General features: G+C 35.5%; 1 protein-coding gene across 1 annotated transcript; it reads left to right on the top strand.

The window, feature by feature from the left end:
• Positions 1-2,022: 2,022 nt before the first annotated feature.
• Positions 2,023-11,135, top strand: LOC143236676 (protein obstructor-E-like). The gene is made up of 3 exons (XM_076475081.1): positions 2,023-2,226; positions 10,237-10,434; positions 10,879-11,135. Exons 1-3 carry the CDS (start codon positions 2,175-2,177, stop codon positions 11,118-11,120), a joined length of 492 nt encoding a protein of 163 aa, XP_076331196.1. The 5' UTR covers positions 2,023-2,174; the 3' UTR covers positions 11,121-11,135.
• The last annotated feature ends 2,517 nt before the right edge of the window (positions 11,136-13,652 follow it).

Raw genomic sequence — 13,652 nt, 5'->3', positions numbered from 1 at the left:
TCATTCAAGGGTACACATTTTGTCTGCTAAAATTCGTAAAACATAAGTCAAGTTTAAGCTTGACTAAGAAAGATTTTCATGAAGCACATATTCTGTAATTATCAAAATTGTATCACTTTGCCTTCCAGTAGTTTAATTTCATTTTGTCTTGTGATCTTTAGAGGGGGAAATTTAATCTCTAAGAAATAATTTATATGGATTTGAATAAAACAGAAACAATTTTTTTTTTTAAAAAAAAGCCAAAACTCGTTGTAGAAAACTGTCAACTAAGAAACAAACGAAACTTACCATCAGGACGCCGACAGTAAAACCACACACGGAATTGTGTTGTCTTCAAGACACTAGTATTTCCAAATACAGTCTAACTACTTAAAATAATAGTATGGGATACGACAGATAAATAAACTGAAAACAGGGATTTGGAAGTAAAAATCTGAGACTTTGGTAATCTCTATATTCGTTGGTTTGTTTTCGACTTTCGCGCAAAGTTACACGAGAGCCATCTGTGGTAGTCGTCCCTAATTTAGCAGTGTAAGACCAGAGGGAGAGTTCCCCTACTAACGAATAGTGGATTGACCCTAACAGATGAAAGGATGAACATGTTTGGTGTGACAGGGACTCGAAACCGCGACCCTCCGGTTATGAATCGAGCGCCTTAACCATCAGGCCATGCCGGACATCTCACATTCGTAAGAACGAAATCTTTTTTGCCCGGAAAAACAAGCGTTCAACGTAATATTTTTTCCCTAAATTAAATTTCTCCAAGTTTTAGGTTTATTTTCTTTCCGGGTTCTTTTAAATTTAGAAATAGTTGGTTACTTTATTTCTTAGAAACAAATTACAGTGTAGTAATTGTTTCTTTGGGCTTCCAAGTAATATTATGTTAATAATCAACACGTTGTGAAACTCCAAGAAATAGAATACGTTTTTAGTATATCTTTAGTGTAATTAGTGTATTTAGTGTAAATATCTGATGTTTCAAGCAAACAGGAGAAATTAATGAAACAAAACAACAACAAAAAATAAATAATATAAAAAGTACGAACAGATTTCAAGTGCTTTACCATAGTTTAAAGAAATTCACATATTTTGGTGGTGGAAAATAATGATAGTGTGGCTTAATGGGTGGTTTTATTTGTTTAAAATTAAATACAAAACTATACAATGGGTTATCTGTGCTCTGCTCACTACGGCGATCGAATCCCGGTTTCTAGCATTGTAAGTCCACAAACATACTGCTGTACCATAATGACGGATATAATTCTAACTCCTACAGACACAGTCCACAAGACTGATTTTGTTTGTTAGTGTATCGAAATCAGGTTTTTAGTCCATAATCCCTCCAGCTTACAACTGGGAGGAAAGACCAGAAGCTGAAGGTACCCGAGATGTTGAAATGTTTTATTATTCGTTATTTTTGTGCCTACACTTTAAATAACATCTATTAATAACAAAACAATAAGAGGGGATAACCCCTCCAGTGGCACATAAGGAAGTCTACAAACTGTGGTTTGTTTGTTTTGAATTTCGCGCAAAGCTACACGAGGGCCATCTGCGCTAGCCGTCCTTAATTTAGCAGTATAAGACTAGAGAGAAGGCAGCTATTCATTACCACCCACTGCGAACTCTTGGGCTGCTCTTTTGTCAACGAATAGTGGATTGACCGTAACATTAATAAACGCCCCCACAGCTGAAAGGACGAGCATGCTGATTAAGAAAAAAATAATTATTTAAGCGGGACTGTGGTTTATTCCAGCTATTAATATATGTATTTACGTTAGAATGTTACAATATCGTAATTAATTTTATAAACCTTTCTCTTCCGTGTCTACAATGCTGTTAAAAGAAAAGTTATCCGTTGTTTTACGAGAGGACTTTGTGTCTAGATACAAAAAAAACTGTTTGATGATGGCCTTATTTACTGCTCTCTCAAACACAAACGACCTTTTTTTCCGCTTCATTTTACATTCCATCAAGAAACGAGACAGAATATAATAGATTGCATTGTGTACGCAAGCGCAATGACCGAGTTATGTGATAACTGCACGTGTGGTGAGAAAAGGTCGCTCTCACCACTGGTGCTTTATGATCGTGGACTAGAGCAGAATTGTTCTGATCTGTTAGAAAAGAGGACCTGCTGAGGAATCCAACCAATCTAGCAAGTAAATGAGAAGATGGGATATGAAGGTCTGTTGTCTTCTGTTATTCTACAAGTGATGGCATTTGGTAAGTCAATTAAGTTATGACTTTTAATCTAAACATTACGGTCTAAGGTAGGTCCTTTGTAGCATTTTGTCTCAGTTATTTATAAAACCTACGTAAGTCCGTTGAAACAGTGTTTTCAGTGTCACAAGTAATAACAAGGTGAATCCGTCTAAACAATGTTTTCTGTTTTAATTTGTCACCAGTAATAACACTATGATAAATCCATTTAAACAGTGTTTTCTGCTTTTAGTGTTGCAATTAAAAAGATAAATCTCTTTAAACGTAATTTCAATGCAAGACATGGGTTAAATTTATTAATACACAGCTTTCTACGTAATTGTTACATGTATATTATTTTTAACATTGAGAAGACTGTTAAAATATTATTTTCATTGTGTGTTAATGGACAGTGTTTTAAACTATCAATGAGTATTAAACAGACAGTAATGTCCGCTGCATCCGTCTTTACAACATCTTCTACCCTTGTTTCTAAACAGGTACTATTATGGTAATCCATATACTGCACATTTAATACGTACTAGAACTCAATAACAAATATTACATGACTTTCACCTGGTGAGAATTTAATTAGTGTTAAGAAAAGTGATCATTAGACGATCGGTGTTAGAAAACTTTATATACGTGCTTTCACCGAACTATTTCTCGCATTGAGCTGTGCGTAAACATAATTATTTGGGATTAGGCTCGGCATGGCTAAGTGGATTAAGGCGTTCGACTCGTCATCTGAAGGTCGAGATTCGAATCCCCGTTGCATCAAACATGCTCGCCCTTTCAGCCGTGAGGGCGTTATAATGTGCCGTCAATTCCACTATTCGTTGGTATAAGAGTAGCCCAAGAGTTGGCGGCGGGTAGTGATGACTAGCTGCCGTCCCTCTAGTCTTACACTGCTAAATTAGGGACGGCTAGCGCAGATAGCCTGTGAGTAGCTTTGCGCGAAATTCAAAAACAAACAATCATAGCTCTGGGTAAATTATTAACAATATTAGTTCTCAAGATATGATAGTGTTAGAGAAGGATATGGTGATGTACTGATACAATGTTAATTACAAAATGAACACTTACATTACTAATAATGGGTTGAAACTAAACCAGAAATTTTAGTCTTCCATTAAATCCCTCTGCTTACGAGGGGTTTACGTTTTTCGTTGTAATCTTTATGTAATTTGTTTGTTTTGGAATTTCGCACAAAGCTACTCGAAGGCTATCTGTGCTAGCCGTCCCTAATTTAGCAGTGTAAGACAGATAGTTATCACCATCCATCGCCAACTCTTGGGCTACTCTTTTACCAACGAAAAGTGGGACTGACCGTCACCTTATAACGCCCCCACGGCTGGGAGGGGGAGCATGTTTGGCGCGACTTGGGCGCGAACCCGCGACCCTCAGATTACGAAGCACACGCCTTAACGCGTTAGGCCATGCCAGGCGACTTTATGTAATATTTAGATGATTGTTTTACAAAGAACAGCCATAAAATTAACTTATGATTTGATTGGATAAATAGTTTTTTATTTTATAAAGTCGTTTGTGTGTATGTGTTTGTTACCTTATGTGACTCAACTGGCTTTCACATTCATTAAACTCACAATAAAAAACACAAACAGACAACTAAATTTTAGTTATAAATCGTGAGTCTAGCTATTATTCCTTATTATCAGCTACTCATACGATTGATTGAACCTGAAATAGAATTAAAACTAGGACGACTGGATATACTGGATGACAACTTTGTTATGACCTTTGCACCTTTAGCCACGGTTCTAAACTGACCTCCAGATGAAAATTAAACTAACCACATGATATATGATGTGATCTCTGCAGAGTTATAAATGACTGGGACAAACATGTTTTCAGTTAGGCTAAATGATATACAAAAATACACAAATGTTGCAGTGTCCAAAAGAGTCATGGTAATGGGTAACGTCTAGTAAGTACCTTAATGGCTTAGATAGTTTCGTTGATAGGCTTCTCAAAGACATTAGTCATTCGAGTTTACCAGCAATGGCAAAAATTGAATAAAGTGTTTGATGCTAGGGGAGTTATGACCACAAACATTTAGTGGCAGATGGAGGAAAAAGACAGACAGGATAGTAAAGTGCAACCATCATGAAACAACAGACCAACTGACAGACACATTTAATACAGGACAATTCATGTCGATATCTAGCCGCACCTTACCAAGAACATTACAACAAACGGACAATAGCAAAGGAGATCACTATGTAAACTAGAGATCTCTTGTACTAACAATAAAAAAGCACCTGGAGTGGTGTAAGAAGCACATACATTAAACTAAAGAGGACTGACCAGAAATTATGTAGTCCGACGATTAATTTTACCCTTTTTATGCACAGATTAGACAAGATAGATTTGTAAAAAGCCACACCAATAACTCGATCGTTTCGTGTGGTCTAGCTGATTACGTCTGGTGCAATCACAGCGGGTTTTCCTGGTATACCCTGGGCCCCTAAGTCCCTCTGGTAGGTCAAATGAAAGTCAAAGGTTACCTTAGTATCACTTCTAATCATGTACATCTAGTGATGTTAACTGTGGTACCTCAATGGGGAGCCTACCCCCCACGTCCAAACCGTGCAGACACGATCTGAAAAGCATGATGGTGTTTTAAAAATCTCCATTAATACCAGAATCACTGAATAATAATTCAGTTGAGCACTTGTGGGACGACCTTAAAGGCAAAATTTGCTAACAAGGTACTCTACCTGTCTCGCTCAGTAAACTGATTTCAATATTAATAAGATAATTTAGAAAACTTTCAGAACCTGATGAATTCTATGCCACGTCATGCAATGAGTGTTATTTAGGTAAAAAGTGGACCAATTTTTTATTAGGTATAAATTCTAATAATAACACAATACCAAAACATTTCATTATACTTCCCTCAGAAACCTTTAAAGAAATCAGAGACAGAGACTCGTGTCGCGTTGTACATGTTATCCAAATTAAACGTCACGTTTTGATAAGTTATTATTTATTAGCGTGATTCAATCTCCTCTTTCGACCAGATCTTGCGTTTAGTACATTAAAATATCACTGATTAAAGGTAACACTGCGTTTTGATTAGTTCCAGTATTCCGCATATTAGAAAATCATTGGTTAGCGTGATAAAATATTGTGTTTTATCCAGTATAGCTTGGTTTGTTTTGAATTTCCCGCAAAGCTATACGATGACTATTTCTGCTAGCCGTCCCTAATTTAGCAGTGTAAGACTAGAGGGAAGGCAGCTAGTCATCACCACCCACCGCCAGCTTTTGGGGTACTCTTTCACCAACGAATAGTGGGATTGACCGTCACGTTATAAACGCCCCCACGGCTGAAATGGCAAGCATGTTTGGTGTGACGGGGATTCGAACCCGCGACCCTTTTGATTACGAGTATTTTATCTAGTAACAAATATGTTTCCTGTCCAATAAAACGTAACTGATTAGTGTGATGAGATATCGCGTTTTATCTAGTAATAAATATGCTTCCTACCCAATACAATATAGTTGATAAATGTTATAAAATATCGTTTTTTATCCACTAAAAAACCTGCTTCATCATTAATATTAATGAATTTTGTAATGAGCGAGTGTCCTAATAATTTTTGTGCTCGTGGTCAGACTTAAAGTACACCTTTGAACGTTTCGTAGGCTCACGCTATTGTTTTAAAATTTTCAATGCACTTTAACGTTCGTTTCTGCTTATTCATAAAGCGTATCATTTTACAGAAAGGTTTTGGTGGTGTGTTACCATGTTGGAAAGTTTCGTATGGACTGTTTCTGTCTCGTTTTGGAGATGACATTTCGGACTCGATATATATCGATTTCAGTGTTCGTGACAGTAGAGTCGCATTAAAAAGCAATGCCCCTCAGTGGCTCAGCGGTATGTCTGTGGACTTACAACGCTAAAAACCGGGTTTCGATACCCGTGGTGGGCAGAGCACAGATAGCCCATTGTGTAGCTTTGTGCTTTATTCGAAACAACAACAATAATAAAAAGCAATTTTAGCATTTTACAGAAGCGGGCAGGTTTAGGCCTAGATTGAAACAATATTTATCAACAAAAGAACTATTTTAGTTAAGATTTAGTTAGCATTATCTTGTAACGGCGACTTTAAAAACACCCAAATAATTAAACGAATCGATTAAAATATAAAATAAGTACAACATCAACAAATTAATAGTGACAGCTGGTTCTTGAATTTTTTAAGGAAATAAAACTAGAACTAAGTGGGAAAATCTTTCTTGTTCGGGTTTACCTTGAAATCCTTAGGCACCATTTTTATTATTCACTTTTGGCCATGAGCGCACACATCTTATTTATCACTTTAAGAGCTCGTAGAGATCGGTAAAGCCTATTAAATATTAAGAACACCAGTTTACTGGTTCTTTAGGTGAAGGTCTGTAAATATGATAGGCTTGACGTCACAAAGACGACAAAGTAAGTTTCGTTGGCGAAACGGGAGAATATTTCCGACCTAAATTCTTGCCTCGTGCTCCAACTTTGGGTCACGAGGAAGCTTGTAAGGCGTGGGCAGCGAGTGGCATGCATGATGAATAAACGGGTTCTTTTGGACGAGTTATCTGCTTCTTGTTAGGCTTAATAACTTATTGGATCTTCACGGATACTTAACAGACCAGTACCACATTCCTTGTGCAATGTTTCTTTTTCAAAGTGAAACGCAGATGAAAGCAGACCTATCCATATTAGAATAGTCGATCAAACGAGGTTCAGTGACGTTATTAAAAATAAATGTCAAGCTCTTGCAGATACTTAGGTGAACGAATGTAGGGTAACATTTGAATACGTACAATTTAATAACTGAGATAGTGTCTAGATGTCTGTTGATTTAGGGTTAGAAACCAGGGTCGGAAACGTGGTCACTTTGTTTTCATTTTGCCCAAATCAACGCCGTAACAAACTCTAAGGGTTTGAAATATGTTTAGGAAACAGAAACTAAATGTTCGATTAAATATCGTTTTAAACTATGTAGAACATACGTAACGTATTTCTTTCTTGATTGTTTTTTGCAAATCTACACAAAGGGTTATCCGTCAAAAGCCGTCCCTAATTTAGGGCCAATAGACAAGAGAGAAAAAGCAGCTATTCAGCATCACCTACCGCCAAGAAATGTGCAATTATTTTTGCCTGACCGAGTAGTGGAGTTAACTATTATTTTTATAGTACACCCACGATCCAGGAATATGAACCATGGACCCTTGTCTCAATATATTCCAAAACAATATGATATACTTTTTCACAGCCCCTCGCAATTTCTTTTAGTGGTTCTGTGTAATGTTTATGGTTACTTTCAGACGTAAATGTTTAATAAAACTAAATATTTGTGTAAAGTTTACATTCGATTCAACAAAAAACTTTGAGAGTGACAAAAACTGATTTCATGGGTATTTAAGACCACCCACTCTTGGACTACTATTTTACCAACGAATAGTGAGATTGACCGTAACATTATAACGCCTTTATGGCTGAAAGGGCGAGCATGTTTAATATGATCGGAATTCGAACCCGCGACCCTTAGATTACGAGTCGATTGGCTTAACCACCTGGCTACCTCGGGCTCTCGATTAAGAAATCACAGCATTAATGAATCATTAATTAGAGCAATTTACATAGAGTTAAGATATACTCTTGTTACTACCTCTTGATAACACCTAAATCTTTCAAACGCTATTCGTCCACTCGTTTGGAGCAATGAAATCTGTATGCGGGATTCTGAAAACTGTTACTTAACTGAATTTAAGTAATCTCCCATCCAAGAAACTCTTTATGAGTTATTTCTGTTCCAGATAAGTACCTTTGAATTATTTTTGATCCATAAATCTGTTTTTGAGGTATTTCTCATCCAAAAACAAACTATCAGAGTTACCTTCAATTCATGAACTTGTTTTTAGTTGGTTCTTTTTACAAGTAAGTGCTACTGAGTTATTTTTAACCCAGAAACCCAATAAACCTTGTTTTAAATGTTTCTGATTCAGTAAACTGTTTTAATTTTTCTTTTGTATCAGTAAACTGTTTATGAAGTGTTTCTGGTCCAGTAAACCATTTTTAAAATGTATCTAATAGAATTAAATGTTTTTGAAATAGTTTTGAATCAGTAGACTGTTTTGAAGTGTTTCCGATCAAATAAATTGTTTTGAGCAATATGTGAGAAATAAAGTTCCAAAACAGCACATTGGCATTCAGGAAACAAATTTAGTTTTACAATTTTCATAATTTGGAAATATAAAATGAGCAGCTTGGATGGCTTTTAATTTCACTTTACTCACACTATAGCCTAACTATCTACTTTACAAAGCTTGTCACGAGCTTAATTTGTTTTAAAATGGAAAATATTTTGTTTTAAAGTTCTCACTTTCAATCTATTGTATCTTACAGTATTATGTATATTTTTACTTGCAGAATAAAGTTTTCTTTTGCATTTCATGTTAATATAACTGTAACACAAGAAGCAAGAATAACGTAAAAGACAAGTACTATAAATTCAATATGTAACTTATGTTTAATGTTAACGTATGAGTTAGTAAATGATAAAAGGCACAGGTTCATATTTTGTAAAAAATGTGAGCTCACAGTGACACCATAACCTTAAGCACTGTTCGCAGAACTATCAAACGCCGGCATGTGCAAAGCACAGTTCACTGTAGTTTATTTCTGTAGTAGGGGTGAATGCATAGCATAATATAAAAGACTGTTTAACGAAGATATTATCAATTAGTTTATTTTATGAATTAATAATTTATGCTTTTTTTACTGTTTATTTTTTTATAATAAGAGTTAAAGCAGAAAGTTTTGTTTATTGGAAGTTGTGTTTGCAACTCATTGAGGTATAGAATATAGTAAACATACGATTTAGAAATAAACACATAAATAGTATGAGATGAGGGTGAAACTACAGCCAGACAAGGACAGCAATGGGTTGGTTGTAAGGTTAGCTTCGGTGGAATTGAAAGGTCTGCAAATTAACATAGGCCTAACGGTTAAGATGTTAAAGTAACACTAACAGTAGAAAAATAAGAATAATTTTTTCTGTCAATGCGTGGTTCTAAAATAATCGAATCAGCCTGAGTGAACTTTGACAATAAGAATAGATGATATTTTGAAGAAAAAAAACAAGTGATTACTGGAAGAGCAGTATACGACCGTGGCCACTTATTCCATAACTGAAAGTGATTTAGGCGCCAAATATTAGTACGATAGAAATATAGAAAAGATAGTTCGGTTTGTTAATTGAAATTCTAAAGTAACTTTACATACGTTTAAATATATGTATTATTTTGAAAACAACTGAAATCAGTGCTATTCTTTTATCTTTAAATTTATCGCGAACGAATCGCAGACACCTGCTAACGTAAAATACTAAGCCTAACAACAACCAGTATATATAGTTATACTAAAAAGAGTTATAAGCCCCTAACACACAATTGGCGAACACAACTTTAACATTTGATAATTCATAAAAGTTTAGAAGTAATTATATTTATTTTTTTTTGTTATCCTCCAATTACTCATTTACCAATTGTTTTGATTGAGAACATAAAAACTAAAATTTAATAAATTTCAAAATAATTTCACATTTTTGGTTATTCAGTACGTTTGAAATACCCCATTGCACGTGATAATTAGTAACTGATCTCTGGGCCCGACATGGCCAGGTGGGTTAAGGCGTTCGACTCGTAATCTAAGGGTCGCGGGTTCGAATCCCCGTCGCACCAAACATGCTCCTACTTCAACCGTGGACACGTTATAATATGACGGTCAATCCCACTATTCGTTTGTAAAAGAGTAGCCCAAGAGTTGGCGGTGGGTGGTGATGACTAGCTGCCTTCCCCTTAGTCTTTCACTGCTAAATTAGGGACGGTTAGCACAGATAGCCCTCGTGTAGCTTTGCGCGAAATTCAAAAACAAACAAACTTTATCAGGGCTTATATACTTTTGAAATATGCTTTCAACATGTAATAAATTAATACGACGAATTTTTTATTTTTTTTTAAGCTTCTTGTCAGTTCCAGTGTCCCTCACCTTCCGGGTTCTATCCGGATACTGTCTACTGTGATAAATACTACGAGTGTAGAGGTGGGAAACCAATTGAGAGATTTTGTGAAGATGGCTACGTGTTCCGTATAATCAGTCCTCTGTATTCACGTTGTGATTATCCATTCAACGTCGACTGTAGAAACCGAGAAGAACGACGTAAGTTTATCTAACCTTTTCTTTCCTGTCTGTCGTTCTGTGCCCCCCAGTGGATACGACATAAGTTTATCTTACCTTTTCTTACCTATCTGTCGTTCTGTGGATTAACGGTTTGTCTGCGAACGTACAACGCTAGAAACCGGGTTTCGATACTCGTGGAAGGCACAGCCTACTATGTAGCCTTGTACATAACCTCACACAAACTATCATTCTATATTTATTACTCGACTGAACAGTTTAATTATCTTAATGTGACAGTCGGATTATTAAAATAAATTATCCTAAAATATTCTTCCAAATCAATCAAAAATAGATTTTTATTTGAAAATCTAATTTCTAAAGCAAGTTGAATCAGCGAGATTAAAAAAAATCGATATTTTTTGATAGACCGTCACTTGTTTGATAATCTGTAACTATTTTTTAAAACTTTGAGGCTTCACACAGGACCAGCCCAACCTTCACCTTACTGTCCACGAAGATTTGGATTGTTTCGAGACCCTAACCCTGGCAACTGTAGCTACTTCTGGCAGTGTGTGAACGGCAGAGCTACTAGTCACCGATGTCAGGACGGGTTAGCCTTTCATCCTCGGAAAGGAAATTGTCACTGGCCTCATACCGTCCCAGGATGTGAGCAGACACTGGAAGGTAAAGTCTTAAGGTGTGAAACGTGCACAACAGAAAAATAATAAGCATCGCAGACTTTCACATTTAAAAAATTCTTAACCTAACGTAATGTCTTACAACACGTAGTTCGAGCTCCAAACGAGCTGCTTCCTCTACTAGAAACGGACAAGAAATATTCATTACAGCTACAAATGATACTATATCTGCTGTCAATGTTTCTGTAAGGGTCGGATTCTACACGGTAGGTGTCTGTGAATTGTTGGTGATATATTTCAACAACAAACAGACAGCACACAGTCCACTTGTTTTAAAATAATCTTAAAACGAGTCAAACGTAGATACAAATGATAATCATAGTTGTATCCAGAGCTTTAAGCAATTGTCTCTTTTTCGTCAAATTACACATAGGTTGGTTTAGTTACTTTAAAACACCATTTGACAAGGCATTCTTCTTCTCTATTCTGTTATAACAATATAACTTGTGATAATTTCATTTCAAAAATCCCCACTATACGCTGTTTGTTGCTAAACTCGCAATAATTCAGTTTAGACCTGTCTGTCTCTATCGAACTTCATCTTGAACGCGTGTTTAAATCCCAACAGAGACCTAGAACGTTCTACACACTACTAGATATTATGATACAATAATACTCAATTAACACAACGCCGAAAAGCTACAAATAACTTTAAATTATATGACGTTTCTATGAAAAACTTTCTAACCCTAGAATTTCTCTTAAGCATAAACAGTACGCTACTGTACGACACCTATCGAGTAAAACCGTAATAAATTATTATAATTAACAATCAACAAGTATTTTCGTTTTGCAAGTTATGGTCTTTATAGAAAGAAATTATTCATACGTCGTACGTGTTTAAATAAAAAATATTTCTTATTGAAGTTGTAGCTTTTAAAAACTAGTTACAATCACGCGCAAACTCAAACGAAACTAATCAACGATCATTAACAGAATAATATTATTAAATACTTTACAATGTTTACATGTGTTTAGTTTCGTGTGTATATAACTTGGTGGTAGGGTGAATTATGCGCTATCTAACGGAACGTGACATAGTTATAATCTTAACCGTTTTATTTCAATAAATAATTAACAGTCCTTTCGAAGCTTGTTGTAGAATAAAACAATAAAAATAAACAATCTTCGTAAATTAATCAATATAATGATTCGTTTGTTTCTTGTTTAAGTTCTTAATTTGTTTTCACATTAATTTTTCTTTCTAACAGAAATTCCAGCACGTTTTTCTCGAAGTGTATTGGTTATGATCTCCACCCACAACTGAATCAATCCGGTTTATGAAATTCATATAAAACAGGTTTACTTTAGGTGTCTAAAGACCTGTTTTGAAGCAGTAGCAATTGTATACTGTTATCTTCCTTTTGCGTGTAAACCTGACTTGTGGTTGTTTTAATTTAAAATCTACACAAAATGATTTGCTCAAGTCTTTCTTTGAAATTGAACACGAAAGATTATTTGTGCTCTGCCCACCACGGGGATTGAAACCATGCTTCTAGCGGTGTAAGTCGGCAGACATGCTGCTGTGCCACTAGGGGGCTTTGTTCAAGTGATTTTTCTGAACGGTTATAGAAGTGAAAGTATGTTTAACAAGTGTTTTCAGTTAATGTGATATTCTACAAACCACACATTGTGTGTGTGTGTGTGTAGATACAGTTATTAAGAATTATAAATTTTAAACATATAACTAAAACTGAAATGCGGTTACTACACTGAAAACCTCGTGATCAAATGTTTTGCAGCGGCATTTAAAACTATTAAAGTGGATTTCCTAAATTAAATTGTTAGGAATTACCCTATCATCCACGTTCCAAAATATGATGTACCTTAAACAATAAATGGGTCTGGCATGGCCAGGTGGTTTAAACACTCGACTCGTAATCTGAGGGGCCCGAGTTCGAATCCAGTCATACCAAACATGCTCGACCTTTCAGCCGTGGGGCGTTATAAAATCACGGCCAATCCACTATTCGTTCGTAAAAGAGTTGCCAAAGAGTTCGCAGTGGGTGGTGATGACAAGCTGCCTTCTCTCTAGTCTTACCCTGTTAAATTAGGCACGGCTAGCGCAGATAGCCCTCGAGTAGCTTTGTGCGAAATTCAAAACAAACAAACCCTATGTTATTGTTGTAGCTCTTAGCATGACTAAAATGTTCTACAACTACTTTTTGTTGGTATAAGTAACAGCTCTTACTGAAACTAAGGGCGTAACACAATCAACTGTTTTAAAGTCCTTGAAGTAATTTAAATTGATAGATTAACTTAAACTTTTCCTTCACTGGGGACGGGTTTTTTGCTTGTGTACTATACTAGCAGTAAGTTTGTTCTTTAATTCAACAAATACTCGTATTTAAACCTGGCGCTTTATGGAAAACTGTTAGAGAATATAGGGAAAACATCGTTTTTAGTAAAGATCTTTATGATAAAATACTCGTTAATTATGAGAAAATATTTTAACCAGTTTTACTTTTCGATGTTTGGTTTCTTTGAAAGATTTATTATTTTTTTATTCTTTTAATATATCACTCCTTATTCTGTTTCATAAGTATGATTTTTTTAAAT

Source organism: Tachypleus tridentatus, chromosome 2, assembly GCF_004210375.1.
Source record: "Tachypleus tridentatus isolate NWPU-2018 chromosome 2, ASM421037v1, whole genome shotgun sequence".
NCBI lineage: Eukaryota > Metazoa > Arthropoda > Merostomata > Xiphosura > Limulidae > Tachypleus > Tachypleus tridentatus.
Note: the sequence above shows the minus strand (reverse complement) of the source record. Positions and strands in the feature narration are given on the sequence as shown.

Excerpts from the sequence above, each read along its gene's own strand:
- LOC143236676 (XM_076475081.1), top strand. The coding sequence starts at position 2,175 with ATGGGATATGAAGGTCTGTTGTCTTCTGTTATTCTACAAGTGATGGCA. Across the intron at positions 2,227-10,236 it reads TCTACAAGTGATGGCATTTG|CTTCTTGTCAGTTCCAGTGT; the intron begins GTAAGTCAATTA and ends TTTTTTTTTAAG. Across the intron at positions 10,435-10,878 it reads TAGAAACCGAGAAGAACGAC|GACCAGCCCAACCTTCACCT; the intron begins GTAAGTTTATCT and ends GGCTTCACACAG.